The 23,191-nt window shown below is 38.2% G+C and overlaps 1 protein-coding gene across 1 annotated transcript; it reads left to right on the top strand.

The window, feature by feature from the left end:
* The first annotated feature begins 3,457 nt into the window (after positions 1 to 3,457).
* Positions 3,458 to 21,697, top strand: LOC105009477 (OX-2 membrane glycoprotein-like). Its single transcript, XM_029116876.2, has 4 exons — positions 3,458 to 3,530; positions 20,852 to 21,190; positions 21,284 to 21,527; positions 21,670 to 21,697. Exons 1-4 carry the CDS (start codon positions 3,458 to 3,460, stop codon positions 21,695 to 21,697), a joined length of 684 nt encoding a protein of 227 aa, XP_028972709.1.
* Positions 21,698 to 23,191: the final 1,494 nt, after the last annotated feature.

Here is a 23,191-nt window from a genome sequence, read left to right as displayed (position 1 = left end):
ACAATAGCACATCAACATAAAAACATATAAACATAAAGCTGGAGCCTGAGGACAGTGTGTCCTAAAGCACAACATCACTATTAATCATAAAACACCTCAAGTTATTTGAATATTCTGAGGACAAAGAACACACAAACACACAATGCCTCAGTGATTCACAGAAGTATATCACAGATCACAGAACTATGTCAGGGTGTCTCATGCAGCACTTTAAGTGGGGTTGCATAGTTTATCTGACTCCTGACCTGGCATCTTTTAGCTTTCACCAGCGCATCAATATCAGGCGTCACATCCTGAGTGGCAGCCAACCTCAGGATGTGATTCAAGTGCTTGTGCATGAGCCTTGAGCGCAGCTTCGTTTTATTTATGCTCATTACAGAGAAAACTTGCTCACAAAGATATGTGGTTCCAAACATGCACAACAGTTTTGCAGCGAGGGCTGTCAAGTTGGGGTAACCTGGCAAGAGATTCTGATAAAATGTGTCCAAGCCAGCCGAGTCACACTGCAAGTCTATTATTTCAAGTTGGATGCTGACGGGCAGATCAGAGGGATTCACGGTGAATGGCCAGCAAAAAACGTTGAAGTCTTTCTCCAGTTGCTCAAACTCCCGTAACAGTCCCGTTATTTTATCTTGCCCCATGTTGGGTCACACATTTTTCAGACAAGGGAAGTGAGCTGCATCACCACAGGCGAGTTGCGTCTCCCACAATGACAGCTTCAACTTGATAGAACGTATGCTGTCATAATCCTGTGTGACAACTTTGTTGCGCCCTGTTTGCAGCTGTTTGTTCAAGTTATTCAAGTGCTCTGTAACATCCACCATAAATGCAAGGTCCTGCATCCATTCTGCGGAATGAAATTCTAACACTGGTTTGCCCTTTTCTTCCATCATACTTTCAAAGAAACGCCTCAGCACAATTTTCATCATCCTCAACAAGAAAGATAGATTCTGCCAGATCAGGCTGGACGAGCCATCTTCAAAACTATGCACCTTCATCAAACTATGGGTCCGGTTTAATTTCCTTAGACTCCCATTTGGCATCAAGTCGGTGAGTGAGGTGTTCCAGCAGACCTTAGGTGACATATAGGGTGTACTCATCATCACTGACGACATGAGCATTGCCGCGTCGTCAGATCAGGAGCATGATGAGATCCTACAAAAGACTTCATTTTCTTTGATTGTGATACACCTGTCTGAATAGTATCACAGCATCACTAGGTACTCTGGCCATCTGTTCCTCTGCCTAGACCAATGAGAGTATCTGTCCTTTGTTCCTTAGGAATGTAGGAGAGGGGGATCTGGTGTTTGCCTAGGGGGCATCATTGACTGGTATCGGCAGATTATAAGGTTACTCATTAATCTGCGCATCTGTATAACTCATCAGTCTATCTATTTGTTGTCCAGATGATGTAAGACCTCTTAAGAGTTCAAGAGGTTACCCATGTGGGGGAGGACAGCCTGCCCCGTTTGTGAGGCCTAGGTAGTAATAGAACAAAGGGAATGTATTTTATTGACATAGGACAGCTGGGCAGCATCTTACCACATCCCTTTTAACTGTAATAAATACGGACTCTTCATGTATCTACTTCAGAGACTCCTCAGATGATTATCCTGTAAGCGTTTGATGTGTCTCTCTATTTGCAAATAAACTATTAATTGTGCCGAGAGAATTTTGTCTCTGTACTTACTCCTTAGAAAGTTCTGATCAATGGAATTGCCATCACACTGGCTAAGTCAATGTCTTGATTTCAGGCTGATTTAGTATGCCGTTGCTAAAAAGAAAACAGTAAGAGAATCCCCAGTAGAAACATTTTCCAATACTTATTCTCATTCATAATGGCAGATGGAGCTTTCAGTGCTGTTATTCATTATTCAGCAGCTCATTATACAGTGTAATTTTTATCATACGTACTCTTCAACTGTGAGTGACAAAATCTAAAACAAAAATCCAGAAAATCACATTGTATGATTTTTAAGTAATTAATTTTGCATTTTACTGCATGACATAATTATTTGATACATCAAAAAAGCAGAACTTAATATTTGGTACAGAAACCTTTGTTTGTAATTACAGAGATCATATGTTTCCTGTAGTTCTTGACCAGGTTTGCACACACTGCAGCAGGGATTTTGGCCCACTCCTCCATACAAACCTTCTCCAGATCCTTCAGGTTTCGGGGCTGTTGCTGGGCAGTATGGATTTTCAGCTCCCTCCAAAGATTTTCTATTGGGTTCAGGTTTTGGGACTGGCTAGGCCACTCCAAGACCTCCTTAGTTGCCCTGGCTGTGTGTTTCAGGTCGTTGTCATGCTGGAAGGCCCAGCCACGACCCATCTTCAATGCTCTTACTGAGGAAGGAGGTTATTAGCCAAGATCTCGCGATACATGGCCCCATCCATCCTCCCCTCAATACGGTGCAGTCGACCTGTCCCCTTTGCAGAAAAGCATCCCCAAAGAATAATGTTTCCACATCCATGCTTCACGGTTGGGATGGTGTTCTTGGGGATGTACTCATCCTTCTTCTTCCTCCAAACACAGCGAGTGGAGTTTAGACCAAAAAGCTCTATTTTTGTCTCATCAGACCACATGACCTCCCATTCCTCCTCTGGATCATCCAGATGGTCATAGGCAAACTTCAGACGGGCCTGGACATGCACTGGCTTGAGCAGGGGGACCTTGCGTGCGCTGCAGGATTTTAATCCATGACGGCGTAGTGTGTTACTAATGGATTTCTTTGAGACTGTGGTCCCAGCTCTCTTCAGGTCATTGACCAGGTCCTGCCATGTAGTTCTAGGCTGATCCCTCACCTTCCTCATGATCATTGATGCCCCACGAGGTGAGATCTTGCCTGGAGCCCCAGACTGAGGGAGATTGACCGTCATCTTGAACTTCTTCCATTTTCTAATAATTGCGCCAACAGTTGTTGCCTTCTCACCAAGCTGTTTGTTTTTTATCCAGCAGCCCATCCCAGCCTGCAGGTCTACAATTTTGACCCTGATGTCCTTACACAGCTCTCTGGTCTTGGCCATTGTGGAGAGTTTGGAGTCTGTTTGATTGAGTGTGTGGACAGGTGTCTTTTATACAGGTATCAAGTTCAAACAGGTGCAGTTAATACAGGTATTGAGTGGAGAACAGGAGGGCTTCTTAAAGAAATACTAACAGGTCTGTGAGAGACAGAATTCTTACTGGTTGGTAGGTGATCAAATACTTATGTCATGCAATAAAATGCTAATTAATTATTTAAAAATCATACAATGTGATTTTCTGGATTTTTGTTTTATGTCTCTCACAGTTGAAGTGTACCTATGATCAAAATTACAGACCTCTACATGCTTTGTAAGTAGGAAACACTTACAAAGCAAGTGCCCATTTTGCAGGTTATCAAATATATCCTGTCATTTTAGTCAAATCAAGGTAAAGAGAGAGATATGCAAAATTCCAACTGACATTTTCACCATGACTCTAGCACAGTACACCATGACTCTAACACATAACTACCTGTTCAATCTGCTAATAATCATCACTAAAGGTAAGCTACTATATTTTGATAATATGCATTGTCCGTTAATTTTGTGAAGTCCAATGTTGTAATTAGGCACCGCTTCCTATCAAAAACTTCCAGAGGACTTAGGACAATTGTTGTAGATTCCTGTTTCCTCCGAGCCCATCTACTGAGAGACGACGTAGGGCATCCATATTCTCTTACTAACCCCTCAAAGTCTGCCAAAGCTGGCCAATTGCATCACTCTCTGTGGGACCCTTGGGCCAATCGGTCAGCAAAATCCAAACCTTGGTTTGGAAATATTGCAGCTATCTTTGAGGCTGTGACTTTACCACATACATTCAGGGGAGTTTTTTTATTGAAAAACCATTCATGATACTGCCAATTTTCTTTATGAAATGTGCTTTCAATGCTGTTCAATTTTATTTGTCTAGTACATGTATTACCCATTATATTTGACACCAACTTAATTCCTGAATATAGTAGAAGGATGGAGCTATATTTATATTCATTGCGGCTCACATTTTGTAGTTTCTTACTTTAATAATTAATCCATTTGGCGAACAGAACTTCCTCCTGCCATTTGTACTTCCTCTTCTGACCATTCGTAGTACTACTCTACAATGTTATGTATATACTACTGCTTTCTACAGATCAATAGAACTGTGAATGGGGCCAAATAATTCAATGTTTCTCAAAATTAAATGTGTCAAGGGGAACAAAATCATGACAGTATATCACAAAAATTGACAAATTGCGTTTGAAAAGATCAATAGTGGCAGCTAGTCAAAGCTGTCTGACAGGGCTAGTAAACAAGTTGAGAATCAAAACTACTTTTATTGCCAACAAGGTTTCACAAAAAACAAGGAATTTGTTTCAGCCAGTGGTGAATGGGCTATCTACATATTTGCAAAAATATACTCATTTCAATTAATCTTCTCAATCATTTTCCCACAAATGTGCTTGTACATTTGAATCACAGACAACAGTGAATTCAATTTTGAGCTACTTAGCCTACTGATCGTATATAGTGGATTGTTATTGTACTACATTGTAAAATATATCAATATGATTGTTCTACAAAACTAAAAGAGAATAAAATGATCCGATTTCCCATTATTTTTATCCATAATCACTGGTACTATTGGGTTGAAATGATTATGCCATGTGGAAACACGGTTGAATATGAGCAAGACAATTTAATCAGACTACCGATAATATAATAATGCTAGATATACGCTGCTGAAACGAGTAACAACCAAAAACAGCAGAAGGAGCGGTTAACACTTAGACAATATATTTTGTGCTGTTACACTGATTAACAGTCTCACAGTGAAGACAAGAGGAAGTTGTTAAGAAGAAACATTGACTGTTTATGTGGCCTATCTGTTTATGCGGCATGTATGTCTCCCACTGGAACTGCCTCCCTTGTCTTAGTTGGTTATGTAACTCAATCAACAGTTTGTCTGCCCCAATACAAGCAGGTGTGTGCCAAATTCAAGGATGAGTGTATTTCTACTTTTGTAATCACAGTTTTATTACTTGTGTAACACAAGCACAACGTTAACATCATCAGCATTTTGCTTTCCACAATTGTATTCAGCTTAAAGAACACAACAGGATTTCCAAAAAGAAAAATAATGTACAGTTCACTGAAAAACTGTGTGTGTAATGTGATGTATTGTAGCAATTCCTTATGTTATAAGCTGTGTAATTAACAAATATTCCAGTTACATTCTGCTTAAACAGCAGAGCTATTCAGATTCTGTTTGTTTACAGCTTTTTGGCTATATGAACTCTGGATATAAGGACTTCAATTTTTTTATCACAGCATCAAGTTTAAAAGGTGCTGGTAACTCAGCATTAATTTGACTCCAGGTATCTTAGCACACTTCGAAGAACATCAATTTCTAGACTATTTCTGTAACTAAAAACTGGGTCAACAAGCTATGAAAATTGCTTCATGGGAACAGGGCCCAAAGAGAACAAACTTCCAGGGGCATTTTGATTTCTGAGTCCTCATCAGAAACAGTTCTCTGTGCCTCTGATGCCTCTGCAAACAAATCCTCAATTTCTGTCAGCGGCCTACCCTACAGAGATAGGCTTCCTCCGAACAAACAGTTGTAGTGGTGAATGTCTGCCCTCTGTTCGTAGACCATGATGGTTCCACTGATTGCAAAATATCCTCAAGTCCCAATTTCTGGGAATGTAAACATAACGCAGAGCCCAAAGGTTTGTCTTATTGTCAATGCCTATAACGTCCTCTGATTCCAGGAAGGAGAAGATATCATGGTAGTCATTAGTGAGGCCATGCCAAACATCTGCCCACAACATTTCAATCCTCTGATTGTGTGTACTTGTGCCTCTCTTAGAGTACTGCCCCAGCCAAATCCACTATATACTTCCATAAAGATGCAGACTTCATTGTACTTCCCACCAAAGTCACATTGCACTCTACAAGGGTCACTGTACCTGCCAATACCATAAAAAAGTGCTCCAGAACAGTTTTGCTACGGTTTTTGTCTGAAGCACAAAGTGAAACTATTTACCTACTAGGATTATGCAAATCCTTGATTTAATTAGATTTATGATTTTCAATTACCTTCTTTTTTCTGTGCTGATTACACTGCTGTTAAGACTATTGGCCCTGTTTTGTACATAAAAAACTATAGCTTTTTATGAAAACAACTTTTACTTTAATACAATGTAATAATAACAAAAATATAGAACATTTAAATTAACACTCAAACTTGAACAACTCTCAAAAATAGAACACTTACCACTATTACAATGTAACATTGTTTTTAGTTGGTGGCAACTCTGTCCAGCACGTGATGCCTATTTTAATGTAACTATTTACACCTTGGCATTTATTTGGCAAGGCTGCAGATCCATTGCTGTAAACTTTGAATTAGCTATTTAATTTGTTATTTCTTTGGCACAAGTAGAGTTTATTGGTAGTTTGGCTCAAAATGTAGCTGGTATAGTAGGTTGAGTGTTTTCTTTCCACTTATATACATTTCTTTGTGAGACACACTCACACACTCAATTAACCATTATCTTAAACTGTTCATGAATCACCTACCAGACTCCTAATAAGAGCCACTAGCTACTAACTAATGAGGCAATATGAATTCCATGTAGAATATAGTGTTGCATTAGGTGTTAAAGAGGTTGTAGAACATATAGTTTTGCTGGTTGTAGCACACTGTGCCCCATGATTTCACATTATAATTGTACGTTTACAAACTCTCCTGTGTATTTCATACAACACATTCACTGCAGCACTGAATAGTTTTTCCGCAAAAAGTATCCCTGGCACATTACAGTGGGGGGATGGAAATCATTTTGTGGCTCTATACATTAACTTACTTAAGCTATAACCATTTCTCAATGTGCTCCACCTTATAATATTATCTAACTTATGTTAAGTATTATTTAAGTGTTTTGTTTCGTTTATATTTTCCCCCATATAGTTTTTCCTGTGAAAATGTAGCCTATACAATACACTCTATAGACACAGCACAGACTTTTATTTTGAAGGCAAAATACGAAAACATAAGGTCTTATATTGCTGACAAATCTGTAATGTAGTCTTATTGTTGCTGCCGGAGTTAAATAAATAATAGGCCTGCAAGTATTAATTTCAAAATCGTTACACCCCTACAGCCTACAGTAGACTTCAATGCCTCCATGGATAACTACAATATTCTCCATCCGCAATAGTAACGCTTACTATAACTATGCAATTAAAACAAACCTCCGACAGCAACCTCCGATAGCAACTTCTGCTTTTTGTAGGATTGGCGATGAAGTGGATGTTATCGAAATTCTAGTTTTCCTATAGTCAGCGGAGCATGATCACCATGGTCCAAGGAGGTATTCTGCTATTTATTAGATTTGACAAAAATATTGCCATATTTCAATAGGTTAGTAATACACCCAAAACAGTAAACATGCCATATTCAATTATAGATGGTGACATCAACAATATATGCGCATGTAGTGCCTTTATCTTAAAGGCACTACATGTAGTGCCTTTATCCACGCAGAGGAAGGTTGTTTCCCACAATGCATTGATTCCAACATGAAGTTGCAGTCCGTGGGGAGCAAGTGAATATATTTCGAATGAAAATGTATCATCATGAACTTTGATCACATGGTTCTTGTCATGAAGTCGAAAAGGAGTCGGACAATTTGTATGCCCATAATGCAACACATTTTGTAAGTCGGGGACCAGTGTTGATCAACATCTAGAAAATCAGATTCACTCGAACACGCCAAATGTGTGAACGAGTGAAGGGGTGTGAACACATTTTTAATCAAGGGTAGGTATTCAAATTGTACAGACACAGTAATCACTATTGATTACACCGCAGTTGAATGTGAATCCCATAAGAATTAAAAGACTGCTCACTCATGTTTTCTTTCGAAATTGTACATATATTACCTATACCAAGGGTATGCAAACTTCTGAGCACAACTGTAGACAAATTATATAACAAGTGTGTGACTGGATGTAAATACAACTGAATGCAATTGATTGAAAACAAGAAATAATTAAGAAAAATATGTTCGAAACGAACCGTTCACGCATCTGAAACCCCGCATTTTACTGGTACTGTCTTTGATGGATCGGTGCTGGTGCCTGATAATTGGATGTCACATGATCGATTTCCAGAGATATGCTTTTGATTGACTGAAGTCCACCTCATTGGTTGAACACAACACATTCGTCCACTCAACATTTTCCTACTTCTTTGAGTTTTGCATTTTTCCTATTGATGCCTAAACAATAGCAGAATACATCGCCAGCGATATTATATGCTTCTGATAAGTAATCAAGTTCATATCGAAATGCAAAGAAATAGGCAATCTTTCAAAACGTATGCATGCCTAATCCCATTTCAAACTCAAAACGGCCTTATTCCGTTCCAAATGGCCGTAACATGGCACTTATGATGCACTTCATAAAGAGCGACGTACATGGTGGTTTGGGAAACAGGCGTAAATCCGTCGTAACAAAGTCCATCTTAAGGCTATGTGCATCGTTAAACCGTGGTAAGGGCCACGTTAATGGGAAACCAGGCCCAGGTCGGCAGGCTATGCTGTACACCAGCCCAATAATCGATGTCAAAAACCGCAACTGTTCTTTGCAAAGGTATTTATTTGTGAGGTGATCAAAAACAAAAATAATGCAAAATACACAAAGTGCCTCACCCAGCAAATGGTTCTCTGTCCATTGATCATAATCAAAATAGCTTGCCCTCTGAAATGACAGAGGGGCTCCTTTTATAGGGGAAGCCCCTCCCTTCAGTGAATACCATGATTAAGTATAATAATTCCATCCAGCCAATACACATGATTACATTTCATATTCTTCCATTAAATGAGACAGACAATACTTGCAAAAGACAAGTTGATAAACTTACATGTCACAAATAACTTTTTCATTATTACCATACACTTTCCTACTCTAATACCACCCTTTCATGGTATCTTCCAGAAAAGGCCAACCTAACCACAGGGTTTGAAACAGGCACTACCAAGCCAGTCCACTGTGGTAGTTCAGATCCTTTTGGAAGTAACTCTGGAGGGAACACAAAAAATGAACTACACTCACCTAAAGGATTATTAGGAACACCTGTTCAATTTCTCATTGTTGCAATTATCTAATCAACCAATCACATGGCAGTTGCTTCAATGCATTTAGGGGTGTGGTCCTGGTCAAGACAATCTCCTGAACTCCAAAATGAATGTCAGAATGGGAAAGAAATGTGATTTAAGTAATTTTGAGCGTGGCATGGTTGTTGGTGCCAGACAGGCCGGTCTGAGTATTTCACAATCTGCTCAGTTACTGGGATTTTCACGCACAACCATTTCTAGGGTTTACAAAGAATGGTGTGAAAAGGGAAAAACACCCAGTATGTGGCAGTCCTGTGGGCGAAAATGCCTTGTTGATGCTAGAGGTCAGAGGAGAATGGGCCGACTGATTCAAGCTGATAGAAGAGCAACTTTGACTGAAATAACCACTTGTTACAACCGAGGTATGCAGCAAAGCATTTGTGAAGCCACAACACGCACAACCTTGAGGCGGATGGGCTATAACAGCAGAAGACCCCACCGGGTACCACTCAACTCCACTACAAATAGGAAAAAGAGGCTACAATTTGCAGGAGCTCACCAAAATTGGACAGTTGAAGACTGGAAGAATGTTGCCTGGTCTGATGAGTCTCAATTTCTGTTGAGACATTCAGATGGTAGAGTCAGAATTTGACGTAAACAGAATGAAAACATGGATCCATCATGCCTTGTTACCACTGTGCAGGCTGGTGGTGGTGGTGTAATGGTGTGGGGGATGTTTTCTTCTGAAGTTCTGAAGGCGAAAGGGGGTCAAACACAGTATTAGTATGGTGTTCCTAATAATCCTTTAGGTGAGTGTACAAAGACAATGATTCAAACTATATATGAGACACAGTTATGACAAGTATATACAGTGGATATAAAAAGTCTACACACCCCAGTTAAAATGCCAGGTTTTTGTGATGTTAAAGAATGAGACAAAGATAAATCATGTCAGAACTTTTTCCACTTTTAATGTGACCTATAATGTAAACTATTCAATTGAAAAACAAACTAAAATCTGCCAGGGGGGAAAGTGAAAAATAAAAACCTTACAATAACCTGGTTGCATAAATGTGCACACACTCATAACTGGGGATGTGGCTGTGAGAATTAACCAATGACATTCAAACTCATGTTAAATACAAGTCATTACACACCTGCCATCATTTAAAGTGACTCTGATTAATCACAAATAAAGTTCAGCTGTTCTAGTAGGATTTTCCTGACATTTTATTAGTTGCATCTCAGAGCAATAGCTATGGTCCGCAGTGAGCTTCCAAAGCATCAGAGAGATCTCATTGTTGAAAGATGTCTGTCAGGAGAAGGGTACAAAAGAATTTCCAAATCATTAGATATACCATGGAACACAGTGAAGACAGTGGAGAAAATATGGCACAACAGAGACATTACCAAGAACTGGACGTCCCTCCAAAATTGATGAAAAAACTAGAAGAAAAACTGAAGTAATTTCTGGCAAGTACTGGTTGTGTGCTACATGTTCAACCAAGGTTGAACTTTTTGGCCATAATTCCCTAAGGGCTGTTTGGCGCAGAAATAACAATGCACATCACCCAAAAAACACCATACCCACCGTGAAGCATGGTGGTGGCAGCATTGTGCTTTGGGGCTGTTTTTCTTCAGCTGGAACCGGGGCCTTAGTCAGGGTGGAGGAAATTATGAACAGTTCCAAATAACAGGTAAGTTTGGCACAGAACCATCAGGCGTCCGTTAGAAAGCTGAAGATGAAGAGGAAGTTCACCTTTCAGCATGACAACGACCCAAAGCACACATCCAAATCCACAAAATGATGGCTTCACCGTAATGTTTTGGAATGGCCCAGCCAGTCCCCAGACATGAATCCAATTGAACATCTGTGGGGTGATCTGAAAAGGGCTGTGCACAAGAGATGTCCTCGCAATCTGACAGATTTGGAGCAATTTTGCAAAGAAGAGTGGGCAAATATTGTCACGTCAAGATGTGCCATGCTAATAGAATCCTACCCAAAAAGACTGAGTGCTTTAATAAAATCAAAAGGTGCTTCAACAAAGTATTAGTTTAAGGGTTTGCACACTAATGCAACCAGGTTATTGTGAGTTTTTTATTTTTCCCCCTCAAAGATTTCAGTTCATGTTATAGGTCACATTAAAGGTGAAAAAGGTTCTGACATGATTTATCTTTGTCTCGTTCTTTTACATCACAAGTACCTGGCATTTTAACAGGGGTGTGTAGACTTTTTATATCCACTGTAAATTCAAACAGTTTACATAGAATATGTATTATGTAACACTGCTAGGCTATCCTGTGAGTCAACCCACAGAACTTAGCAGCAGAAAACAGCATACTCAAACTGACCATCAGCATATTAATATATATAAATATATAAACATTACATATAAATATACAAACAATGTTTTGGCACATCAGTGTTCGTTTGTGATATAATGGTATATTATGGTGTTTCATTTGCTAAATTTAGTTTTGCTTTGTGTATTTCAGACTCATGCTTTAAAACCTAGTTTTATTTCCTCTGACGTTCTAAAAAGGAAATTATATTTTGTCTAGATTGTGATGTGCTCATAGTGAGACCGAGCACAACTAATTGAACTGTCATATCTTATTATAAAGGGTAAGTTCTCCAGAAAGCCAGAGCAGCAAAAAATATAGGCTTACATAAATAACAAGTTTGAACAATTGAGTAATGTGTAAAGATGACTGCTAAATCTTCTAAAAGCATTACCACGGGTGAGGGGGCGCAAAAATGTAAATACTGCAATTTCTTTTTGCTATATTTTATAGGACTGTGTATGTTGTCTTTGTATGACTTCTTTATCCTCCTGTCCGACAAGCTGTAGTGGGGTTTCTTTCTGTTTTAAATTAGAACATTCAGAACACAATGGTGCTACAGCCCCCAACAGGAAAACCCAGGTTGAAAAAGCCCTAAAATATAGCCTGTGGTTAATTTAAAACTACAGCAAGCAGCTTGGATATGAAGGAATATTATGAAACCGGCCATCTTGACAAACACAAAAACTTTAATTTAATTCAGTAAAGGTGTTAAGAAAAATGTAAACCCTCCAGCATACTTGCTCCTGGGACTGTCATCAGGCACCAGAAACTTTGCATAACCCAGCTGTTTTTGCATCAAGGTCAGAAAGCACCCATCTGCAAAATGTGCTCTACAAATGGTTAACTAAGTGGTCATGTTGGTTAAGATATCTGATCGGTTGCTCACTGAATAGGGGAATGACAGTTAATGGGCGGTACACATTCAAACACAAACACAAGAAACAACATTGAATCCAGAAAAGTTGTTAGAAATGTAAACTGTCCAGCCTACTTGCTGCTGGGACTGTCATTGACAATGCAAGTGTTAAAACTCTATCAGGCTTCAGCGCAAGAACCTTTGCATACCCCAATGGTTTTTGCATCAAGGTCTGAAAGCACCCATCTGCAAAATGTGCTCTACAAACGGTTGACTTAGAGGTAATGAATAGGATGAATTGGACAACAATGGCTTGTTTAAGATAGCTATAAAATGATCAGTTGCCTAGTGAATCGTGAATGACAGGTAATGAGCAGTACACATTTGAATAAGGGTGAAAACTGAAAATATAAAAAGCTTATAACTGGATGTATTAAAATGAGATCAGCCAGTACAGTTTTGGAAGAGAGTTTTGGGAACAGAATAGACAAATTTGAACCTTTATCAAAGTGATGGGAACGCAAAAGTGTGTAGAAAAAAAGGAAATGCAGATGATCCAAGGCATATCATGTCATCTATGAAGCATAGTGGAGGTAGTGTCATGGATCAGACATGCATGACTGCCTTTGGAACATGCTCACTCATTTGTATTGATGATGTCATGAATAATTGCAGCAGGTGAAAGTATTCAGAAGTATACAGAAGCATCTTGTCTACCAATGTACAAGAAAATGCCACCAGACTCATTGAGCAACGCTTCACAGTGCAATAAGACAATGACCCAAAAACTGCCAACACCACCAAGAAGTTCATCAGGGGAAAAAAGTGGAATTTTCTAGACTGGACTAGTCAATCTCCAGATTTCAATCCATTTTAACATGCATTTCAAATGCTGAAAAAGTGACTGAATTCAGAAACTCCCGAAAACAAGCAGCTGCTCAAAATGGCTGCAGTAAAGGCTTGGCAGAGCATCTCAAAGGATGATACCAAGAGTTTGGTGATATCAATGGGTTGCAAACTCATTGCTTTTGTCACATTCTGTCACTGCACGGTAGTGATGGGATGCTTTAAGAGACGCTTCGGTAAGCGCCTTGAGATTTTCTAGAAAGACAGGTCATAACAAAGCTTTGGTACCCGTAAAACGCCGCTTAGATGACTATGAAGCTGTGTTTCTGCGCTGTACCAGAATTGGGCAAAGATTCATAAAGATTTATTTTAAAATAAGATACCAAATACATTAATTTTAAGTGTATTAAAATAAATTACAAAATACAGCAGCCACACCATGTATCAAAATAAAGTATTTTATTTCAAAAATATCAAAAATACTTTTACAAGGGAGAATTAAATCACTTCACACACTTTCATCCATCAGCCTTTTTGATGTATCCTTTCACCAGTACACTAACTCAGTTGATTAACGAGTCATCTAACATATGCAGTTAATAGATCCAATTTAACAGAACTCAGGCACAGGGGTGAATGTCGCATATGTTCTGGGACATTTTGTCTCTTTTGCAGAAATGCCTTCTTGAAGATGAGAACATTCATGTGACTCAAACCCGTTGTTTAACCAGTGGAAAAATACAGGACTTTTCCTGCTAGACATGATAGCATGAGACAATGAAAAGGCTGGACATGATGAAATATTGAGTTCTGATTGGTCTATCAAGTCATTGGCTTTTGTCATAATGCCACTACTTGGTTAGTAAATGCAACCCAAGGAATTTCAAACATGGACAACTATGAATGGGTTGCTAGAGCTGTCAACCATATTGCTGCCTTGAATTTAGCTGGCTGGGAACAAAATGACAGAATTCTTTCTGGAGGACAATGATTCCATGACCCTCTCTGATTCAGAGGATGATTTGGATAACAATAAGGAAATCCCAGACTTGGATACTTTTCAAAACATTGTCAGAGAAACTGTCACTGCAGGTTCTTCTGATGAAAGTGATGGGGAAGGAAGTGAGATGTACAGTGTAATTTTTACAGAGGAAGTTGACCATGTGATGGAATCACTGGAATGTCCTGTGCACGCAGTGTATGTGAAGAAAATAGACAAAATGTAGGCATTTCATTGTAAATGCAGAGATGGCTGAAAATAACCACTGGGTCGTCTTGTATAAAACAACAGTCCATGGATTACATTTACAAACAAAGGGCAACCATGGCATCCGTGACAGAGACAATGACCGATGTACAGATTATTGGAGTAATGTACACCTTGAGTTTGAACTGTAGTGAAAATACAGCGTCGTAAACAAAGTCAACAGACCAAACGCAAACGACAAAGGACTTTGTATGTAATGAGTGGATATTCAGTCTGCCGCAAAACATTCCTACGTGTATACGGGTAATTCTAATGTTTGCTAACTGCCTACAGAATTCCTTTTCATAAAGTTCTTTGCATTACTAGTTATCTATAGCTACTGACGTTACTGTTAACGTTAGCTAGCTGGGTAACAACGTTAACTTACCAGCTAGCTAACATTTCCAAGGTTTCTATCTTGTGTGGAAGTTAAATTAATTATGCATATATATTATATATATGCATAAATATATTCTATTTTCATATTTATTAAATATGTGTCAAATATGTAGGTTTTGTGTATATGATATACAGGCTGGTTACTTTGCTCTGTCTAGGAGTTGGGAAAACATGTGGTTAGAAATGTGGAGACTTCAGCTATAGCTTATCCCATGCGCCGTTAGAACTATTGCCAGCAAATTCTTGTTCTCCTTTTGGCCTAAGTCCCAAATACGGGCATTCTTTAGCTTAGGTGTCCTACGGTCTTAGGATTTGGAGCATTAAGATAAGAACGAGATATTGGAAGAAAATATAAAGGGCCCCTCAAAGTGTGTGTCTTTGTCATACCTAGGAACGTGCACATGAGTGTATTTTGTCTGTGTATTACCTACAAGCATGTAATAAACTGTTAGAATTAAAGGTTTCTTTCTAATAGTTTCCTAGAGTATTTATAATTGAGAAATTTGAATTAAGTGGAAAAAACCTGAGCAGTGGAAAATAATTATCCGCAACACTTGTTTGTTGGGTAACGATCAAGTGATCAAGTTTGTTAATAAGTTACCTGATTGACTGGTCATTCATACAGGTGTGTGTTTATGCCTAGCTATTATGTTTTCATTGTCTTCACTAAAGTGAGAAAATCACTTAGTTTTATAATAAGCTACCTAATTCAGATTCTGATGCGTGATGTGGACAACCCAATCCATCAGTACTTTAAGACTGATAAACGCCTCAGAGGCAGTCAACCTGCACTCAAACTATCTGCATTTACATTGCTGCTACTATTTATTATGAAACCTGCTGCTAAGCCACTTTGCCTTTCACTGGACTGTTTATACCTGATGTATCAAGTGTATGTGAAAAAATTCACTATTCTATTTGGTTTGTGTTTATTAGAGACAAACCAGACCAGTTCAGCACAAGGCTGGTGTCCCCATTTGAATACTTATATAGCTGGGTGGGGTTAAGGGCTAAGAGGGTGTGAACTACATCAAATGGGCTTAAACAAAGACCTGCTCTCTGGCAAGTTTGAAAGTCTTTCAATACTTTTTTCTCAGAACTAGACCAGGCAGATGATCAACCTTTAGAGCAGCATATCTTTCCCATAACTACATAAAACAGTATTATATTATATACCAATACTAAGCTCTGAATCTGGACCTTTATTAAATAAAAAATTGCAATAGGACACCGTTCCTGAATTAACAAATATTGACAGATCCCTGTGATCATCCAGAGGAAGGTTAGTTTTAAAGTAACCAACAGTTTAATGTTTCCTAAGGTCTCCTAATTGTATCCTGATTTAGTTAGTTGGTGTTTCGTAATGAAGGGCCTACTTGCATCAGCAGCACTGACTCAATAACAAACAAGTTATTCATAAGAAGACAACAGATTTATAGCAGTTACCTTCTAAAAAAGTAATAATTTGATTGTTAATCAAAAATATAATAATCAATTATGTGTCAGGCATTCATTCATGCAAAATTAGGATCCTACTAAACAGCTACTTCAGCTAGGGTACAATCATTTAGCAATCAATTATTGATTTGTCATTCAATTATTTTAGTTATTATATTGTTAATGACAATAAGGCACACGTTTGTGCAATTAACAAGTTACACCATATTGTGGAACTATAATGTAATGTTGTACAACACTGAAATGCTTTATTATTATTATTATTTGTTAGCTAGAACATAATGTAAATTGGTAAAAACAAATGTAGCCTAGGCTACTGAAATGAACACCAAAACTTAACATGAACTGTTAAATTTTTTGGCAATTTATGCAAAAAATCGATGGAAAGCTGGCAACCTGCACCTCTCTCACCTTGACCTTCGTGTATGGATCAATGTTCTGTTCTGATCTCAACAAGTCTGGGCGAATTACTGAGTAGGCACCAAACAGAGGCAGCATTTTTATGATGTCAATATGGTTACTTCTCACATAGTATTTTACAGTATTTTTAAACTACAAAATACAAACACTATAGTATTTTGATACAAAATATGCAAAATTACAGTTGCCAGTTCAAAACACGTGTAAACTTCAAGCACACACAAAGGTCATCTCTCTTTATTTCTATTCTTGATTTGACGTGCACTTTTACATTCAGTATTTACCTATTACATATGCAAATAAAAATAAACATTTAGGAAAAAATAAGAATTCACAAATTAATTGTGTGGCATTTGTAGGCTATATTTAAATTAACTATTGACTTCGCATTGCAATTGATGTGACTGACGTGAGTCCTTCTTGAAGTGGATGACTGAAGCTTCTGTTGAGCCAATGCAACGTCATTGCGCTAATCATTATATGATTATTAATTTCAACCAGTAAGTATTAATGATTTCAACCAGTAAGTGCCCTAAGTCAGCCCTGTCTAGATGAGGCATCGAGAAATTAGCCTTTTAGCAAAGTAATGTGCTGGAAAGCCTCATCGATTCAACAAGGTCTCGTTTGGCCATCACTATGGAAGGGTTGCTTTGACAGTGAGATCCATTGGCTTCACTCTCTCATTTGGAGCATGGACCCCTGTTTGTCATTATTAACCTCACCTGTGTACCTTATCATTGTCAAAGTTCTTCCATTCCCAGTGCACCTTGTCAGTCTTTGTTTTGGTTTTCACACTAGGATTTTCTTAAAATGTCTTCATTCAAACACGTTTTTTCCACTTTCGCTTCTTCTTACGATTACAATTTCTTAGTTCCTTAGTTCGAATCAAGTTTTCTCAAAACCAGATTTTTTGCCTCTATTGACGTGGAGGCGGGGCCTTATCTGGGTATTGAATTCTCGCACCCGATTGGTCACCCCATTATAAGGTGAAAATCATAGCCTTTCCATGCACTGCTTTCCCAATGCAACCTGTGGAGAGAAGTTTAAGAATTGTATAAACTAGGCTAAATGTGCACATTTAAACAGAATAATGAACTGTTATTCACAGGTTGTATCGACGTCACTGTTGCGATGGTCACAGAAACAGATATTGATGAAAGTTTAACGTGTTCAAGTGACTGTGGCATAGAAGACTCCCAGAAAAAAAAACTGACCACAAAAGTGGTGTAGTGAGTGGTATACGCTGGCATTATGTATAGGTCTAAACACTGAAGAGTAGTGATGGGAAGTTCGACTCTCTACTGATCTTGCTGAGTCTTTCAGTAACATTTTTGAATCTTTCGAGGCATTTTGTTCATTTCAGTCAGTAATGCCTACAGCGTTTTCAATGAGAATGTCAAACTAACAGCTGTTGGACCGAGAGTAGGCATCTATCTCTGCCAGGTCCTGACTATGACCCCCAGCACAGAGATGGCTCTAGGGGCATAGCCAAGGACATGATAGCTGGTGGACCAGGTGATCATGTAATCCACTGTCAAACGTTCAAATGAACGATACAATTTAACAAGTAACTAGAAAAAAGGACATGTGTGTCCCAAGTCAATAAAAATATTTGTTAAAAGCTAACAAATCATTTTGCGAACTGTACATCGTAAATTGATAAATCACCAGTTAGGTGGAGGTAGATGCAGTATCTACTCAACATGTCACAAATGTTTAGCTTATAATGTTAATAAAGGAGCAGGAACATCTTAAGCGCAGCTGTGTGTGGTGGGAGATGTGAGCAAAAGTTTAGTTTTCATGCAAGAGATGATTTCATAGACAGATATGGAAATATTCGTTAACAAAAACCGACATGAAACAATATCACAATGTCAACGATGTTACAGATAATTTCCTTAAATACTTGACTATTAAAATATATAACTACACAGTTGTATGGTTATGCTTCAATAATTGTCATTTGTGTATAACGTAGGCATGTGTGCCAATAGTATTGGCTGTATAAAATACCTGATGTTGTATTTGTGGGCTTTCAGCCATAAGGTGACATTTATATGCTAATAAGTTCATATATATGCTAATATATTAATTTCTGAATGAAAGTTGTGTATGCAAGTTGTAGTAGCCCAGTTCTTGTTATAAAATCGTGCATTTCACAAGGTTACGTTCAACAAACTGAAAATGTTCCCACACAGTGGGTATTTTTGTGCTCCCTCCACTTCTCCAAATTAACGGAATTGTTCTTATAATAATGTACGTCATTCTCTGCTTCATCAAACAACTCTCGAAATCTGGCCATTTCATTGGCTTTTATTTCAGGGACTGGCTAAGTTTATTCATCAGGTGATCAAAACCTGATCGAAACAGTATGACATAACCGACACTTCGTTTGCTTAGATCACTGACTTGGCCACTTCAGCACTATGATTGAATCTCAAATCACATAGTACACACTATGGACTACCAATATGTACTTTGATGATGATGGTGAAACACATTCTGTTTAGCATATATTAAGCTAGTATGCTAGGATTGGGGCCGATTGGGACATACAACCTTGTCATAAAATATTCTCAACATTAGATGATTTTGTCATGTATTAACATCAGGCCAAGTTTGAATATTTAGCTAGACATCGTTAAGCATTTTGTTCAACTAAATAACGTTTCCTATTAAGTTTATTTCCACCACAAACAGCATGTATGAACTGTATGGGTTTTGCCACTGGCCATTTTAACAGCTTATTAGCCAGTAACAGACCTAGTAGCATCTTACTACTGAAAGTTTTAGAAGTGGAGTTAATTCATATTTGAAAGTTGTTAGGCTCAGAATTTAATATAATTCATATTTAAGTTAATTTACTAGAAATGTATTTACAATGTTTAGTCAGTTAATCATTTACATATTTGTAACACAATTATTAGTTACATATTTACAAGTTTACATATTTAACACAGTCATGATATTCTGTTGAATCTGCCTCTCTGATTCCCTCACGTTTACCTGTCTAAGTTCTCACTTCTGATTGGTAAGTTCAGTCACGTGGAAGGTTGTTGGTTGTTGTGAGTGGTGTTCAGTAAAGTACCGCTTGAAAAAGTCACCCGTCTCCATCCTGCTGTTTATTCTCATAAAGAGTGATCCACCACCACACACCGAACCCTCACGTTACACTACTTAGTCATATACATTGACTAGTCATAAGAATTGAGTAATTTCTAGCAAGACTGAAGAGGAACTTACACTGCCAAAGCTATTTCATTTCATGGCGTTAGAACTTTTCCAATACCTATGCTCATACAACATGGGGGATGGAACTCAGAGTGCTGTTCTTATTCGGTGAAATATATATTCCTCGCCTCATATTCATCTTTACATTTTCTTTTCTGCAAAGCAAAAATGTAAATGTTGTTATTATAAAGGGGAGTTTTGCATAGTATTGTACATTCAGCAGGATCCATATTTATATATCATGTTAGTTTATTAAAATCAAGAAATTGTAACGGTAGTAGTATTTTTCTTGGTTTCCATGTTCAGTTGGATTCCCCTTAGTTCTGGCCACCTGTTTGTCATCTAACCCTCATTATTCCCTATTTGAGTATCTCCTGCCCCAGTGTTTCTTGTTTGTCATTGTTTAACCCTGATGGTGCTGGCCATTTGCATCACCCTCTGTGATGCTTTAGGCTAATCCTGCAAGGATTTTAACTCTGGTTTGGAAATGTTGCAGCTAACTGTGTGGCTGTGACTGTTTTTATTTAAACTACATTTATGTTTCTGTTGATTTTCTTCATTAAATGTTCTCTCAATAATGTTCAAACATGTTTACTTCAATTGAAGGTATCTAGTGGGTATTCAATTATATGTATAAAATATGAATTGATTAATGTTTATGTTTTAATGTTATAATTGAAACTGACTTAGTTAGTCAACACAGCAGCAGGATGGAGCTATATTTCATATTCACTGAGGTTCCTATTTTGTAGTTTTGTACTTCAATAATGAATCCATATTATGGTAAACAAACTCCTGCTCCTGCTCTCTGTACTCCCTCTTCTGACCATTCGTAGTACTACACCACTACTTGAAATGTAAAGCTCAATGGAACTGTGTGTTTGTATCAGAGTTTGTAATATATTACATTTTTCTGTTCAGGTCTCTCTCAGTTGATAAAAACCCAGCAGGTTGTCATAGTAACACTGGGAGGAGATGCTCACTTCAGCTGCAGACTCATGGAACCCAGAGACGTCCTGCAAGTCACCTGGCAAAAGGAGACACCAGGAGGGACTGAAAATGTGGCCTCCTACAACAAACGTTTTGGTCCAACAGTAAACCCACCTTTTAATAGGAAAGTGGCGTTTCTAAATGTGGGACTGCAGAACTGCTCTATCATCATCAGAGGAGTATCAAGAGAAGATGAGAGCTGCTACAAGTGTCTGTTTAATACTTACCCAGATGGAGCTATCAGTGGAAGGACCTGCCTTCAAACTATTGGTAATATGGAGTATGAGTTAATATAAGACAGGAACAGTATCTTCTAAACCTCAATGATCAAATGTGTAAATCATGATTTCTGTTGTTCTACAGAGCTGTACAGACCCACACTCATAGTGACACGAACCACTGATACTCATCCCCTGTTTTCTGGGTTAACTCTCTCCTGCTCTGCCACGGGACGACCTGCTCCAATAGTGGACTGGGATGAAACCATAAAATTTTATTTAGAAAACTCTACAACGGTCAATTTCACCCATCCCAATGGAACTGTTACTGTCACAATAACTTCCATGGTGGCAGTTCCCAATCTACCTGAAAATATCACCATGGTTCGGTGTGTGGTGTCATCTGGTAGCGCCATCAAGGAGGGCTCCATAAGAATTCCAACCTATTTTAATGGTCAGAAAGGGTTTGAGCTAATTCATTCACCATAGCAATTCATGCAGTTGTATTTTATTTGTCTTTCTGTGGTCTAGGTCCAACTACACCTCCAGTCTCCAATGATGGTTGGATAAGGGGTCATGGTGTGTGTTTATTACAGTAAATAATGGCTGTCCTAGACATTGAATTTCTCCTTTAATCTGTGAATTTTACTGGTCTCACCCTGTCCTCTATTTTATTCACAGGGACAGTGGTTGGAGCAGTGGTGGGTTTAGTGGTTCTCATTGCTTTAGTCTGCAGTATAGTTTGGTGGCTGCATAAGAAAAGTCAAAATAGCAGGTATGTTCTATTCTAGATGTCACAAAGAAATTCAGTTACTTTGAGGGGTATTAAGTATTTCACTGTTTCAAGTGATTTTACTATTTGTCTCATTTCATGTACAGAGAAAAGAGAAAACAACAAGAGGATGCTGAAATCAGAGAGACTCTAACAAGGACACCAGTCAAACACCAAGAAAAAGAGAATGAGTGATTAAGGATTCCATGGTGGGTATACTATAAAGACAACATTCAATAGTTTTGCTACTCAGCATTGGTTGGTTTTTCAATTGTTTATTGCAATTAAACAGAAAAGGCTCATTCATTTTGGGGATGACTGTTTCCCTGTATATTTAACCCAATGTTAAACGCCAGTAATAAATAACTTCTTAATAATATTGATAACAATATTTGTTTTGTGTACATATAAAAAACAAACACATATATATTCCATATATATTCTAAACATTCATTTTTGTTTGGCTCATGAGATTCTAGTGGAGCTTTTCTGGAAGATGGTTCAAAGAGTAATGAGGATTCACTTGTCAGGAAAAGGAACTCAATCCTGTATATCTATCCACAATTCTCATATTTCTAATTTGTTTTATTTTACCAAACTCTTAAACTCAAAAACAGAAATGCTCATTTTAGGACCCAAGAAACAAAGAGCGTTGTTAGCAGATCTCACTGTGAACCTCGACGGCTACATGGTTGTATCCCAAAAAACTGTAAAAAACCTTGGTGTTACCCTTGACCCAGACCTCTCCTTTGAGGAACATATAAAATATGTCTCAAGAGTTGCTTATTTTCATCTTCGAAACATTGCAAAAATCTGAAACGTTCTATAAAAAACTGATGCAGAAAAATGTATCCATGCTTTCGTTACTTCTAGATTAGATTACTGCAATGCTCTTCTTTCCGGTTACCCTGACAAATCAATAAATAAACTTCAATTAGTGTTGCACACGGCTGCTAGAATCCTAACTAGAACAAAAAAAATTGAACACATTACTCCTGTCCTAGCGTCCTTACACTGGCTTCCTGTTAGGGTTAGGGCTGATTTTAAGGTTTTACTGTTAACCTATAAATCAATACATGGACTTGCTCCTACTTACCTTGCTGAAATGATCCAGCCATACATACCTACACGTAACCTACGATTGCAAGATGCAGGCCTTTTATTGTACCTAGAATTTCTAAACAAACTGCCGGAGGCAGGGCCTTTTCTCATAGAGCTCCACTACTGTGGAATGATCTGCCAATTAAGATTAGAAATGCACCTCCTCATGGTACATAACAC

This window comes from Esox lucius, chromosome 22 (genome assembly GCF_011004845.1).
Source record: "Esox lucius isolate fEsoLuc1 chromosome 22, fEsoLuc1.pri, whole genome shotgun sequence".
Lineage (NCBI taxonomy): Eukaryota > Metazoa > Chordata > Actinopteri > Esociformes > Esocidae > Esox > Esox lucius.
The sequence above is the reverse complement of the archived record's forward strand: the minus strand, read 5'-3'. Positions and strand labels throughout refer to the sequence as shown.

Excerpts from the sequence above, each read along its gene's own strand:
- LOC105009477 (XM_029116876.2), top strand. The coding sequence starts at position 3,458 with ATGACTCTAGCACAGTACACCATGACTCTAACACATAACTACCTGTTC. Across the intron at positions 21,191-21,283 it reads GACCTGCCTTCAAACTATTG|AGCTGTACAGACCCACACTC; the intron begins GTAATATGGAGT and ends GTTGTTCTACAG. Across the intron at positions 21,528-21,669 it reads GAAAATATCACCATGGTTCG|GTCCAACTACACCTCCAGTC; the intron begins GTGTGTGGTGTC and ends TCTGTGGTCTAG.